This window comes from Salvelinus fontinalis, chromosome 16, assembly GCF_029448725.1.
Source record: "Salvelinus fontinalis isolate EN_2023a chromosome 16, ASM2944872v1, whole genome shotgun sequence".
Lineage (NCBI taxonomy): Eukaryota > Metazoa > Chordata > Actinopteri > Salmoniformes > Salmonidae > Salvelinus > Salvelinus fontinalis.
This window is the reverse complement of record NC_074680.1, coordinates 33,866,615-33,881,951: the sequence shown is the minus strand read 5'-3', so window position 1 is coordinate 33,881,951 and position 15,337 is coordinate 33,866,615. Positions and strand designations below refer to the sequence as shown.

Sequence of the window (15,337 nt, the reverse complement as noted above, 5' to 3'; positions counted from 1 at the left end):
GGCCGCATTTATCAGGGTGCGATAGCAGGTGTACGGCACTGGTATGGTTTCCTATAGCGCTACACTACCTAGCTATAGACCTAGCTATAGTTTGTACTCTATAATGTATTGTAGATATTACATTGACCATGCAAAATGGGCATGTTTGGTATTATCCGAAATAGCACTAATAAACTGCTCGCAATGTTAAAATAGATCCAGCTATGGCCGTTTAGCCAGCAGTTCCGTTACCGTTAAGCGAGGTCAGGCAAGTTCAGCCCAGTGTTTGGTTCCTCTGAGCCTGGCCCTGGTCAGCGACTAGAGGACTAGCTCTATTACGCAGCCACTCACCCATGCAGGTTTACTGGTATCGGTTTCCTGACATTAAATGATTGGATATGGCCCTCATTGCCCACTTGGGGATGCCCCATACCTGGGTTTCTCTCTTTCCATTCCATTAATGCTTCCCACTCTCTGTGCTGGCCTCGTGTTCCTGTGCATTGGGGAATAGCGGGTTTGGATAAGGCTGGGGTAAGTAGTGATACGAGGACCAGTGTTTACTTCAAACCTTGACAATTCTTGCATGTTATGCAAGGCTATGACATGGATGTTTTTAATGTTGAAATGAGACATGATCGGGGTGTTTGGGTTAGATGTGTCTCTATGCGTGTAGATTTTTGTCACTCCTCTTTAGGCTCAGTAAAACCTACTACTACCTCAGTAAAACCTACTACTACCACTGCGGAGAAACCCTTAGGTGCATGTGGAAAATACATACACTACCATTCAAAAGTTTGGGGTCACTTAGAAATGCCCTTGTTTTTGAAAGAAAAGCAAATTTTTTGTCCATTATAATAACATCAAATTGATCAGTAATATAGTCAATAAAGTAATTATTATAATACAAAAAGCTTTGTTAAATACCATTAAAATGTGGCACTTAATTCATTGGTCGTATGGCGAATACAGCCATTAGCCATGACCATAGCGAGTAACTCTCCATCACCTCGGTCCTCATGCCATTCATGTTAACCTGTTGGGGATGGGGGCGCTGTTTAGACTACTTATGCTAATTTGGCTAATTTTTTAAACGGCTTCCCACAAAATCCTTGATCGTACAATATGCATATTATTATTATTATTGGATAGAAAACAGTCTATAGTTTCTATAGGAGTTGAAATTTTGTCTCTAAGTGGAACAGAGCCCATTCTACAGCAATTTCCCTGACATGGAGTCAGATTTGAGAAATGTTGGCCACTCTTCTGAAGTCATTTAAAAGGGCACTGTCGTTGCTATGACTATACGGACACTTCTTACGTCTTCCCCTGGATGCCTTTACGTGATGACGATTCCAACGGGGTCGATTGCACGTTCACAGGCCCTACAAATGAAAAAACCCTGAAGCTAGTCATTCTTTGGGAGCTGCGTCATGAGCAAAGTGGACACCGGCGCGCACCTGTTCCAAGCGTTAGTTTAGCCTGTTATATTTCTCCGGTCATCTTTTCACTCGTTATAGGAGTTAAAAACATCATAAGGTAGTTAATTTAAAGCGTTTTATAGCAATTTATATCCGTTTAGTGCGATTTTGGGACATTTATTTTTGCAACGATGTGAAAAGTTGGGCACGCTTTTCAGTTCATCCCGAACGCAGTTGACTTTTCCACATGGCAAGAGGACAGCTTTCCACCAAAAGACGATTTCTCCCAAGAAAGGATCCTTTGCCCAAGATACTGATGGAAGAACAGCTCAAGGTAGGACATTTTTATTATGATAAATCGTGTTTCTGTCGAAACATTTTAGTGGCTTAGGACGCCATGTTTTTTGACGTAGCTTCGCTTGGCGCAAACTGTATTGAAAAGTAAGGATAAATAAAAAAATGTAATAACGCAATTGTATTAAGAATTAAATTGTCTATCAATCCCTGTCCACCCTATATTTTTTAGTCACGTTTATGAGTATTTATGTATAAGAGTAGATCACTGTCTAAGTGGCGCAAGGACATTTTCTGACCAGCTGAGCTACATTTCACATTGTCTAACCATGATTTTGGTGGCTAAATATAAACATTTTCGATCAAACTCTATATGGATTGTGTAATATGATGTTACAGGAGTGTCATCTGAAGAATTCTGAGAAGGTTAGTGAAAAAATTAATATATTTTTGGCGATGTTGACGTTATCGCCCACTTTGGCTAGAATCAATGCTGGGCTGCTATGTGCTATGTGCTATGCTAATATAACGATTTATTGTGTTTTCGCTGTAAGACACTTAGAAAATCTGAAATATTGTCTGTATTCACAGGATCTGTGTCTTTCGATTCGTGTATGCTGTGTATTTTTACGAAATGTTTGATGATTAGTAGTTAGGTAAACACGTTGCTCATTGTAATTATTCTAGTCCATTTGTGATGGTGGGTGCAATTGTAAACTATGCCATATACCTGAAATATGCACTTTTTTCTAACAAAACCTATCCCATACCATAAATATGTTATCAGACTGTCATCTAATGAGTTTTTTTGTTGGTTAGGGGCTATAAATATCTTAGTTTAGCCGAATTGGTGATGGCTACTGGTGTTGGTGGACAAATAAAAGATGGTGGATTATGCTAATGTGTTTTTAGGTAATAGATGTACATCTTTACATATTGTGTCTTCCCTGTAAAACATTTTAAAAATCGGAAATGTTGACTGGATTCACAAGATCTGTGTCTTTCATTAGCTGTATTGGACTTTAATGTGTGAAAGTTAAATATTTTAAAAAAATATTTTTTTTGAATTTCGCGGCACTGGTTTTTCAGTGGGGGGGGGGGGGGGGGTGCCGCTAGCGCCACGCTGATCCTAGACAGGTTAATGTTGTAAATAACTATTGTAGCTGGAAACGGCAGATTTTCTATGGATTACGGAATATATACAGTGGGGCAAAAAAAGTATTTAGTCAGCCACCAATTGTGCAAGTTCTCCCACTTAAAAAGATGAGAAAGGTCTGTAAAATCCTGCAGTGCCAGACGTGTCCCCCTGCTTAAGCCAGTACATGTCCAGGCCCGTCTAAAGTTTGCTAGAGAGCATTTGGATGATCCAGAAGAAGATTGGGAGAATGTCATATTGTCAGATGAAACCAAAATATAACTTTTTGGTAAAAACACAACTCGTCGTGTTTGGAGGACAAAGAATGCTGAGTTGCATCCAAAGAACACCATACCTACTGTGAAGCATGGGGGTGGAAACATCATGCTTTGGGGCTGTTTGTCTGCAAAGGGACCAGGACGACTGATCCGTGTAAAGGAAAGAATGAATGGGGACATGTATTGTGAGATTTTGAGTGAAAACCTCCTTCCATCAGCAAGGGCATTGAAGATGAAACGTGACTGGCTCTTTCAGCATGACAATGATCCCAAACACACCGCCCGGGCAACGAAGGAGTGGCTTCGTAAGAAGCATTTCAAGGTCCTGGAGTAGCCTAGCCAGTCTCCAGATCTCAACCCCATAGAAAATCTTTGGAGGGAGTTGAAAGTCTGTGTTGCCCAGCAACAGCCCCAAAACATCACTGCTCTAGAGGAGATCTGCATGGAGGAATGGGCCAAATTACCAGCAACAGTGTGTGAAAACCTTGTGAAGACTTACAGAAAACGTTTGACCTCTGTCATTGCCAACAAAGGGTATATAACAAAGTATTGAGATAAACTTTTGTTATTGACCAAATACTTATTTTCCACAATAATTTGCAAATAAATTCATTAAAAATCCTACAATGTGATTTTCTGGATATTTTTTTCTCATTTTGTCTGTCATAGTTGAAGTGTACCTATGATGAAAATTACAGACCTTTCTCATCTTTTTTAAGTGGGAGAACTTGCACAATTGGTGGCTGACTAAATACTTTTTTGCCCCACTGTACATAGGCGTACAGAGGCCCATTATCAGCAACCATCACTCCTGTGTTCCAATGGCACGTTGTGTTAGCTAATCCAAGTTCGGAGGGCTGCTGGCCTTCTAGGCAGAGTTGGAAAGAAAAAGCTATATCTCAGACTGGCCAATAAAAAGAAAAGATTAAGATGGGCAAAAGAACACAGACACTGGACAGAGATATGGCTTTTTCTTTGCATCTCTGCCTAGAAGGCCAGCATCCCGGAGTCGCCTCTTCACTGTTGACGTTGAGACTGGTGTTTTGCAGGTACTATTTAATGAAGCTGCCAGTTGAGGACTTGTGGACTTGTAAGGCGTGCCATTGGAACACAGGAGTGATGGTTGCTGATAATGGGCCTCTGTAAGCCTATGTAGAATCAGCCGTTTCCAGCTACAATAGTCATTTACAACATTAACAATGTCTACACTTTATTTCTGTTCAATTTGATGTTATTTTAATGTACAAAAAATGTGCTTTTCTTTCAAATACAAGGACATTTCTAAGTGACCCCAAACTTTAGAACGGTAGTGTACATAGCATACACATCAAACAGACATATGAGTCAAACCGCTGTAGATCAGTATTCCATCCCTCCATCAGCCAACCTCAGTATTTACTTCTGGCTGAGTGATCACTAAGTGGGGTTAGGGACTCCCAGGCTACTTCCCCCATACATGGATGTCCGCTCCCATCATGCTCATGAGGAATAACTGGCACACAATTGGATGTGTCATGTCATTATTCACTACCGAGGCCAATGGCTGGCGAGCAGCGGAATGCTTTTCAAAAAGACATTTCCCTGTGTGCGAGGAAAGACCTCAAAGGTGCGTGTGTGTGTGTGTGTGTGTGTTTTTTTTTGTTTCAATTAATTATTGTGTGTGTGTGTTCGTTTGAGCACCAGCGGAGAGAGAGTGAGAGTGTTTTGGTGTATATAGTGCGACTGCTCCACATCATCTCATCCAAAATGTATTTTTAGCATGGTTATTTCGACAGCCCTCCGAGGAGAGAAGGAGTCTGTTTTCTAGTTTGAGAGCTGGTGTTCTTTTGTTCTCAGGCACACCTCAGCTTCCTACACTACATACAGTACAGATACTCTCCGTCTTTCTGCCAACCAGCAGCCTTCTTAGGGCTTCTAATTGTCCCAAGCAATAAATCAGTGGGGGCAGGTAGCCTAGTGGTTAGAGTGTTGGGCCAGAAAGGTTGCTAGATCGAATCCCCGAGCTGACAAGGTAAAAATCTGTCGTTCTGCCCCTGAACAAGGCAGTTAACCCACTGTTCCTAGGCTGTCATTGTAAGTAAGAATTTGTTCTTAACTGATTTGCCTAGTTAAATAAAGTTTAAATAAATAAAAAAAATCTCACTTCCCACAGATTAAATATTAATTTGATGTTAATTAAGCCCTATTTCCCAGGGTGGGAACTCGCCTGTGTGTGCTCAGGAGGGATCCACGTGAACAAGTGAGAAACCTTGTTCCCATTTGCAACAAGATGCAGTGATATCATGTTCACTATTTATTTTAATATGCTGTTCTGCTTTAACTTGCTAATGTAGGGCCCAAGAACAAATCCTACTCACAGGATAAGGGACTTTACTGTAATGTTAGATCGATGTGCAGTACCTATTGGCAAAGAGCTCTACACTGCATATGAAATAAAATAACACCTTTCAATCTTCTCTAATTCTCTCTCTTTCTATCTGTCTTTATCTCTCTCCCTCGCTTCCTCCCTCTCCTCCAGATCCCAGTCATGACAGGGGCCTTCATGGACTCCTCACCCAATGACAACTACAGTGCCGACCACTCGCTCTTCAACTCCTCGGCCAGCGTCCACGCTGCCTCTGCGGCTGCCTCAGCCCAGGCCCAGCAGGATGACCAGTCTTCGTCCAGTGATGCCATCTGGCTCTGGATTGCCATCATCGCTACTATCGGCAACATTGTGGTGGTGGGAGTGGTCTACGCATTCACATTCTGATCCATCTCTCCTTGACGCCCACCTAGCCAAAAATTAGAGAGCCTCCCCATGGGAGAACGTGATAAAAGACAAAGGACAAATATCACATACTGAATTATCAAAGGGCTCTGGGATGCGGATGCTGGCTATGGTGTGGGGGTTCTATAGTTGAAGCTTCAGCATCATTCACTTTCAATAGAAAAAAGTTTCAGTATACGAACAGTATACACAGTACGCAAGTTCAACTGGAGGCAGAAGGGTATTTTCAACTTTAGTCACCTAATTTTCAGTGGACATCATGCTCCTGAATGTTGTGTTGCATTGTGGGGCTGAAGGGGCTTACAGATAGATACAGGGTGAACTGGACCATCTTAAAATGTCCCCCAGATAGAAGAGAGGCAATTAAGAGGAGTGCTGCTTAATTATTGGGATGAACAGAGACGTGACTCTTAAAACATTTATGGGACTCTGGGATTACTTCTGCATTAGCCATGTGATCAGCTTCTTACAGCATGTTATCTGTTCTGCCAAAGGAAGGCTCAAAGTATTAGATTTCCTTTGTAATATCGACAGAAAATGGACCAACGGACACTGGCTTTAATGAAACATTCCTGCATCATCCTTTTGGATCTGCCAACTGATATTGCTTCTCAGTTTCTTTAGCAATGCCACACCAGTTTATGGTCCAATTACATTTACATTTTAGTCATTTAGCAGACGCTCTTATCCAGAGCGACTTACAGTAGAGTGCATACATTTTATTACATTTTTTACATTTCATTACATTTTACATACTGAGACGAGGATATCCCTACCGGCCAAACCCTCCCTAACCCGGACGACGCTATGCCAATTGTGCGTCGCCCCACGGACCTCCCGGTTGCGGCCGGCTGCGACAGAGCCTGGGCGCGAACCCAGCCCAGCCTGGGAGACTCTGGGTGCAGAGTCTCCCAGCCCAGCCCAGCCTGGGAGACTCTGGTGGCAGTGCCCTAGACCACTGCGCCACCCGGGAGGCTAAATAAAGACAATCACTCACCGTCTAATTTACTCTGATCACAACAGCAAATTCGTCATCTGAAACATTACTTATTACACTAAACAATACAAATACATCTATCAAAGACATTTAACTTTTTTACAACAAATCTCAGTATACGACTGAGGCAGACTTGAAGGATATAAGCACAGTTTACATGAGCAGGAAAAATCCTGTACAGCTTTATTTTGTCAAAGCTTAATTGTTATTTAGCTACCTTCTTTGGAGTCTTTACGTGCTGTATGATCTAAATAAGTGGGGTAATAGAAAGGCTGGGCGTTTTTCTATCTGTTTCCTACAAGCTGGGTTCTTTACATTCACAACTGTGCAGTGAAATAGCTTTGTGCTGCGGTATGTCCAAAGGCAGTTGTTACAATGGCGATTAATCCACGTCCCTTAATTGAGAATATTAACAGGCTCTTTTCAAGACGCGAGCGAGGCCCCTGGTGTCACCACAACACACATTCTAGTGTACATGGATGTTAGGGAGATCATTTCTTTAGGTTATCACAGTGACAGTGCTATGAGTTTGTATCAAAATGATTGGCTGATTTCTGTCTAGAACGGAACTGAAAAGAACATACAATACCCACTAAATGATGATGGAGATTGCTTGGTAAATGTGATGGTTTGATAAAAACATGCTCAATCTCAGCCTCTAAGCTTTCTGTTCCGCTGAGAAGAGCTGATACAGGAAAGAGTCGCTCCTTTCTTGATTTTCTTTTGTCTTCTTTCAAGGAGATGGTTGTTCTTGAATGTTGTCTGGCTTGCCTCATAAGCTGTAAGTGTAATTATCTAAGAGAGAGTGATAAACATCTATTTGAGCCAAGTTCTCTATTATAGCCAGTGAGTTATATCAGCCACATTATTAAATGAATTATGAATAATATTCGGATGCTGAAGTGAATAGCCATTTTCTTGTGTATACATCCCCCACTCTTGAGCTGATGCAGAATGTCAACCCACTGGGCACAGACGTCATTGAAACAAAAACAACGTTGATTCAACCAGTGTGTGCCCAGTGGGAAAATGTATTCCAGCAACCTTTTTGACATATTTTTGTAACATGATATATTATTTTAAGCTACAGGGCATCATGTAGTGTTATCGATAAACTATTTAAGGATCTTGGTAGGGGCTGTTAGTATTCAATTATATGTCTTATGTGATCTTGATAAAATAAGACTTTGTAGTAAGACTATCTACTGTAAAAGGTTGTAGAGGGTTTCTCATGTCATGGTATACACTGTACGTATTGGTATTTCTACAACATACGCTAAGAACTTACTTACATTACCCAGAACTTTCAACAAATTGTAATATTTAAATCCCCAAATTAGGAGGTAATAATATAATGATGAGATAAGGTCTTCCAAAGACCGTTACTTTATTTTCTAATAAGAGGTGAATGTGTGAGTGTTTAGCAATGTTGTAATTCACATAAATTACACAATATTATTTTTTGTAAGAACATCTATTACTATTAAAGTTTCAGGGTTGCTGTATATGTCTACATAAATCCTTATTGCATGAAAAATGTCCCATTCAATCCAACAGGGAAACTCATCAACAGAAGTGTTACTTTAACACTGTACAGTGGCACTCATATGTATTGCGAGAGTGTTAAATGTAACACCTTCTGAGCAAAATGTACACTGGGGGGAAATTAATAGAGATCTCACCATAAGATTTAGGGTTCGATTCAATCCGTGACGCTGAAGTTCAGCGCTAAAGCACGATTGACATTTAAAGCAATGTTCCTGTGTTCACGGAGACCGCAATCACGGTAAACGCTGCATACGGTATATCGGCTCAATTGGAAATTACCTTAAAATGTCAAGCGCACCATAGCAGTGAACTTCTGCGATACGGATTGAATGAAACCCATACCCTATGCATAACACAATATATCACATTAGTAGAGATAGGCTTTTCAGTGTGTTTGTGAGACACAAGCCTGACAGGGGATGCATTTGTTCTCAGAGACAAGCTCCTGGCACTGCTTCCTACTGAAGGTATATGCACTGGAACTGCTCCCTACTGAAGGTATATGCACTGGCACTGCTCCCTACTGAAGGTATATGCACTGGAACTGCTCCCTACTGAAGGTATATGCACTGGCACTGCTCCCTACTGAAGGTATTTGCACTGGAACTGCTTCCTACTGAAGGTATATGCACTGGAACTGCTCCCTACTGAAGGTATATGCACTGGCACTGCTCCCTACTGAAGGTATATGCACTGGCACTGCTCCCTACTGAAGGTATATGCACTGGCACTGCTTCCTACTGAAGGTATATGCACTGGAACTGCTCCCTACTGAAGGTATATGCACTGGCACTGCTCCCTACTGAAGGTATATGCACTGGAACTGCTCCCTACTGAAGGTATATGCACTGGCACTGCTTCCTACTGAAGGTATATGCACTGGAACTGCTCCCTACTGAAGGTATATGCACTGGCACTGCTTCCTACTGAAGGTATATGCACTGGAACTGCTCCCTACTGAAGGTATATGCACTGGAACTGCTCCCTACTGAAGGTATATGCACTGGAACTGCTCCCTACTGAAGGTATATGCACTGGCACTGCTCCCTACTGAAGGTATATGCACTGGCACTGCTCCCTACTGAAGGTATATGCACTGGCACTGCTCCCTACTGAAGGTATTTGCACTGGAACTGCTTCCTACTGAAGGTATTTGCACTGGAACTGCTTCCTACTGAAGGTATATGCACTGGAACTGCTCCCTACTGAAGGTATATGCACTGGCACTGCTCCCTACTGAAGGTATATGCACTGGCACTGCTCCCTACTGAAGGTATATGCACTGGAACTGCTCCCTACTGAAGGTATTTGCACTGGAACTGCTTCCTACTGAAGGTATTTGCACTGGAACTGCTTCATACTGAAGGTATATGCACTGGCACTGCTCCCTACTGAAGGTATATGCACTGGCACTGCTCCCTACTGAAGGTATTTGCACTGGCACTGCTCCCTACTGAAGGTATATGCACTGGCACTGCTCCCTACTGAAGGTATATGCACTGGCACTGCTCCCTACTGAAGGTATATGCACTGGCACTGCTCCCTACTGAAGGTATATGCACTGGCACTGCTTCCTACTGAAGGTATATGCACTGGAACTGCTCCCTACTGAAGGTATATGCACTGGCACTGCTCCCTACTGAAGGTATATGCACTGGCACTGCTCCCTACTGAAGGTATATGCACTGGAACTGCTCCCTACTGAAGGTATATGCACTGGCACTGCTTCCTACTGAAGGTATATGCACTGGAACTGCTCCCTACTGAAGGTATATGCACTGGCACTGCTTCCTACTGAAGGTATATGCACTGGAACTGCTCCCTACTGAAGGTATATGCACTGGAACTGCTCCCTACTGAAGGTATATGCACTGGAACTGCTCCCTACTGAAGGTATATGCACTGGCACTGCTCCCTACTGAAGGTATATGCACTGGCACTGCTCCCTACTGAAGGTATATGCACTGGCACTGCTCCCTACTGAAGGTATTTGCACTGGAACTGCTTCCTACTGAAGGTATTTGCACTGGAACTGCTTCCTACTGAAGGTATATGCACTGGAACTGCTCCCTACTGAAGGTATATGCACTGGCACTGCTCCCTACTGAAGGTATATGCACTGGCACTGCTCCCTACTGAAGGTATATGCACTGGAACTGCTCCCTACTGAAGGTATTTGCACTGGAACTGCTTCCTACTGAAGGTATTTGCACTGGAACTGCTTCATACTGAAGGTATATGCACTGGCACTGCTCCCTACTGAAGGTATATGCACTGGAACTGCTCCCTACTGAAGGTATATGCACTGGCACTGCTCCCTACTGAAGGTATATGCACTGGCACTGCTCCCTACTGAAGGTATTTGCACTGGAACTGCTTCCTACTGAAGGTATTTGCACTGGAACTGCTTCATACTGAAGGTATATGCACTAGCACTGATTACTAGTGGATGCTGGGCCCCCAGGTGAGATTGATGTAAGACAAGCATTGTACCATCACTCACTCTTACACAGGCACAGGTTGTATATATCTCTGTCTAGATGAGAGTCACTGTCATTCCTTCACTGAAAATTGGAGAAGTTGCCTCGTTTTACTTTGTTGTAATAGATGTCTCTATAGTAGACTGGATATTGGCTAGGCTGAGTAGTAGTCATTCATATAATTAGGAATAGGAACATAATTGTAAAGTGTGTTTACATGACAATGTTTACAGCTATGCAATAATAACATTGTCATATATCATTAATTACCCTTTAACTCAGATACGTTAACAGCACATCTGAAACAATAGATTTGCCATTCAAGTAAATACAACTCAAGTACATTACATATTGTTATAAGGCTGTACGATCTGACTCGAGTAGAGAGACCTTTATGCTCAAGGTGCTGTAGCAAATCCATTTGATGCCAGGTCAGAAATTAGCACAGAGGAAGAGCATTAAGAGATCACCCCCCACAATGCCCTGCAACTGCATTCCTAAGACCCCTGCATGCCTGGGTAATCTGAATGTCCTCCCCCGACCGCTACAGTCAGTCAGTAGTCTACTTAATATCTAAATCTGCTTTAGCCTCAATACAGCCACGGGCTTTACAAAATCCACATCATAAGGAAAGGAAGTGGAGGAGTAAAGTCAGCTGTGGATGATCTCGGGCACCCTTTCCTTTTCGTTTTAACCCGTTGCTGGTCCTCACACTGCACTGTATAAATCTACCCACACAGTGTGGAGAAACACCTAGAAGGCTAGCCATACTCGCCAGTTCCATTCCCTCAAAAGCCCCTTTAGAACCAGTCAGATGAAGACGATAACCATTGACCTGGCGAATGCTAATCTATGTTAATAAATGATAATGATGGTGTTTGCAGGTGTACGTGCATGGCATTCAGCTTTGTTTACTCTACTTCATCCACCACAGTGGGTTTGTTGCTCCCATAGTGAATTAATAGTAGATAATAATGTGGGCTAATTTGAGCCTTGGGTTAGATTAATCTGTCTGAAGGTATAGTAGGTCTGCGTGCATGCTGCCAGGAAACCCCCCTTGTTGTTCCAGGGTGCACCACTCCAGCTCTCTCCTGTCCAATCCCGGCTGACAGCTCAGCAGTGAGGTGTTGAATATGCTAATGTGTGCCAAATGCCTCGGACACATCTTGTCAAACTGTGTCAGCTCAGAGATAGGGGCAGAAGCACAGGGGTCTTTTCCCTTTCCTCCCCACAGCAGCACTGCTTAAGCTACAAGTGACGTAACATAATCATATATTAACATGTGTATGCTATGTTACATACATATGCCCTACCATACAACTCTGCTCCCAGGAAGAAGTGATTCATGTATTTTCAGATCATTATCATCAATGTGTTTCATGTTGCTGAGGTTGTGAGTGGGTTGTTACGTGGGCATGCGGAGGCTTACAGGATTATTTAGCTCCCATTATTGCGAGGCGTTACTCACCCTTGTTGTCTCTGGATCCCATTTCCAGGCCTCCTTCTCAAACCCAGTTTCCCTCTGTCAGGGAAACTGGGGAAAAAAGCACGGACACACCGCAAATCAATCTCAGTCTCCACATACTTTTTTCACGGCATAGTCAATACACTCCCTCTATTCTAGATCTCAAATGTAGAGACAGTACTGTATAGTACACAGGCACAGTATCTGCTACTAATTTATCCAGATCCACAGATGATGCATTCTCTATTGCACTCCACACTGCCCTTTCCCACCTGGACAAAAGGAACACTTATGTGAGAATGCTATTCATTGACTACAGCTCAGCGTTCAACACCATAGTACCCTCAAAGCTCATCACTAAGCTAAGGATCCTGGGACTAAACACCTCCCTCTGCAACTGGATCCTGGACTTCCTGATGGGCCGCCCCCAGGTGGTGAAGGTAGGTAGCAACACATCTGAGCCTCAACACTGGAGCTCCCCAAGGGTGTGTGCTCAGTCCCCTCCTGTACTCCCTGTTCACCCACGACTGCATGGCCAGGCACGACTCCAACACCATCATTAAGTTTGCAGACGACACAACAGTGGTAGGCCTGATCACCGACAACGACGAGACAGCCTATAGGGAGGAGGTCAGAGACTTGGCCGGGTGGTGCCAGAATAACAAACTATCCCTCAACGTAACCAAGACTAAGGAGATGATTGTGGACTACAGGAAATGGAGGACCGAGCACGCCACCATTCTCATCGACGGGTCTGTAGTGGAGCAGGTTGAGAGCTTCAAGTTCCTTGGTGTCCACATCAACAACAAACTAGAATGTTCCAAACAAACCAAGACAGTCATGAAGAGGGCACCACAAAGCCTATTCCCCCTCAGGAAACTAAAAAGATTTGGCATGGGTCCTGAGATCCTCAAAAAGTTCTACAGCTGCAAAATCGAGAGCATCCTGACTGGTTGCATCACTGCCTGGTACAGCAATTGCTCGGCCTCTGACCGCAAGGCACTACAGAGGGTAATGCATATGGCCCAGTACATCACTGGGGCTAAGCTGCCTGCCATCCAGGACTTCTACACCAGGTGGTGTCAGAGGAAGGCCCTAAAAATTGTCAAAGACCCCAGCCACCCCAGTCATAGACTGTTCTCACTACTACCGCATGACAAGCGGTATTGAAGTGCCAAGTCTAGGACAAAAAGGCTTCTCAACAGTTTTTACCCCCAAGCCATAAGACTCCTGAACAGATAATCAAATAGCTACCCGGGCTATTTGCATTGTGTCCCCCCCCCCCCCAACCCCTCTTTTTTCGCTGCTGCTACTCTCTGTTCATCATATATGCATTGTCACTTTAACTATACATTCATGTACATACTACTTCAATTGGGCCGACCAACCAGTGCTCCCACACATTGGCTAACCGGGCTATCTGCATTGTGTCCCGCCACCCACCACCCGCCAACCCCTCTTTTACGCTACTGCTACTCTCTGTTCATCATATACAGTATGCATAGTCACTTTAACCATATCTACATGTACATACTACCTCAATCAGCCTGACTAACCGGTGTCTGTATGTAGCCTCGCTACTGTATATAGCCTGTCTTTTTACTGTTGTTTTATTTCTTTACTTATCTATTGTTTACCTAATACATTTTTTTGCACTATTGGTTAGAGCCTGTAAGTAAGCATTTCCCTGTAAGGTCTACACCTGTTGTATTCAGCTCACGTGACAAATAAACTTTGATTTGAATATCAGGGGGCTGAATTCAAACACTTGACAATGACTCCCATTCAGGGCTTCCCAGACTCAATAAGTGCAATCAGGCAGTAGTACAACATTGACCCGACCTAGTTGTGTTGATGGAGAGCTCTGACCGGAGCTCCTGATTGAATGGCAGCCCCAGGTGAGTGGAGGAGGGCATGAGTTCACCTCAGCCCATGTACTCCTGCCTTCACCATTAAAACACTGGGACAAGTGAATGAGGTACGTGGCTCTGGATTAATGGCCTGAGTTTGTCTGTGCCCCAAATGGCACCCTCTTCCCTATATAGTGCACTACTTTTGAACAGCCTAAAGACCCTGGTCAAAAGTAGTGCATTAAATAGTGAAAAGAGTACGATTTGGGGGTCTCTCTCTCGCTCTCTGAGTTGGGGCAGCAACTGAATCCCATTACTGGATCCTGATCCCACAGGACCTGTCACCATCATCATCCACAGAGGGGTTTCACCTGTCAACCCTCCCTCCTTTCGCCCGGCCAGAATTATAACTAGCATTGTGCTGCATCGACTGGAAATCTGAATCTTAATGCCATCGTGTTGAATAGTTAGAATGATTAAAAGCGACAGGAAATGTTTCACAGTGTGCCAGAGGCGTTGTAATTGTGTTGGCAGTTGCATAATCTATAATCCGCCTTGACGTGCGTATGATAAATGTTATTGTAGTTAACTGCTTGAATAGGCAGAAGTGATAAAGTCTTATTGTTCGGTCCGATGGCTTGGTGATAGACTGACAGTTTTTGAATCGAGAGTTGGACCGGAATGGAGCCGTACTTGATGATGAAGTTTGGGTAGGGGATTGAGAGGAGGGGTTTGGGTGAGCGGGTGGATGGATGGATGGATGGCAAAACTGGATTACTTTCAGGTGTGGTGCAATAGCAACAGTGACAGGTACAGTACTAGAGTTAGACCTTTGGCCCTTGGCTGTCATTTCCAAGGCTCCATATTGTCACCCACAAAAATGGCCCTCATCATTACCAGATTGCTGGCTCATGTCAAATCTTATGAATGTGTTATAGATAAAGAGCTGAAGCCTCCACTGCGGCGTTGAAAATGTTGAATTATAATGGTGCTAAGCATAATTATTCATGATTAATTACATGCTTTGCAAAGTTGGACATGGAGAAGTCAACTGAAAATGTGTGTTTTCAAATAGATCCAATTAGGTAATTTATCCCTCTGAGACAGATTTGGTCTACAATAA

At 43.3% G+C, this 15,337-nt stretch overlaps 1 protein-coding gene across 2 annotated transcripts in view; it reads left to right on the top strand.

Moving 5' to 3' along the window:
* Positions 1-8,376, top strand: part of LOC129813054 (uncharacterized protein C14orf132) — a 76,044-nt gene extending 67,668 nt beyond the window's left edge. For both annotated transcript variants that reach the window (XM_055865199.1, XM_055865200.1), the window contains exon 2: positions 5,623-8,376. In XM_055865199.1, the coding sequence (XP_055721174.1) occupies positions 5,623-5,856 (234 nt within the window). In that variant the 3' untranslated portion in view covers positions 5,857-8,376. The remainder of the gene's footprint in view (positions 1-5,622) is intronic.
* The last annotated feature ends 6,961 nt before the right edge of the window (positions 8,377-15,337 follow it).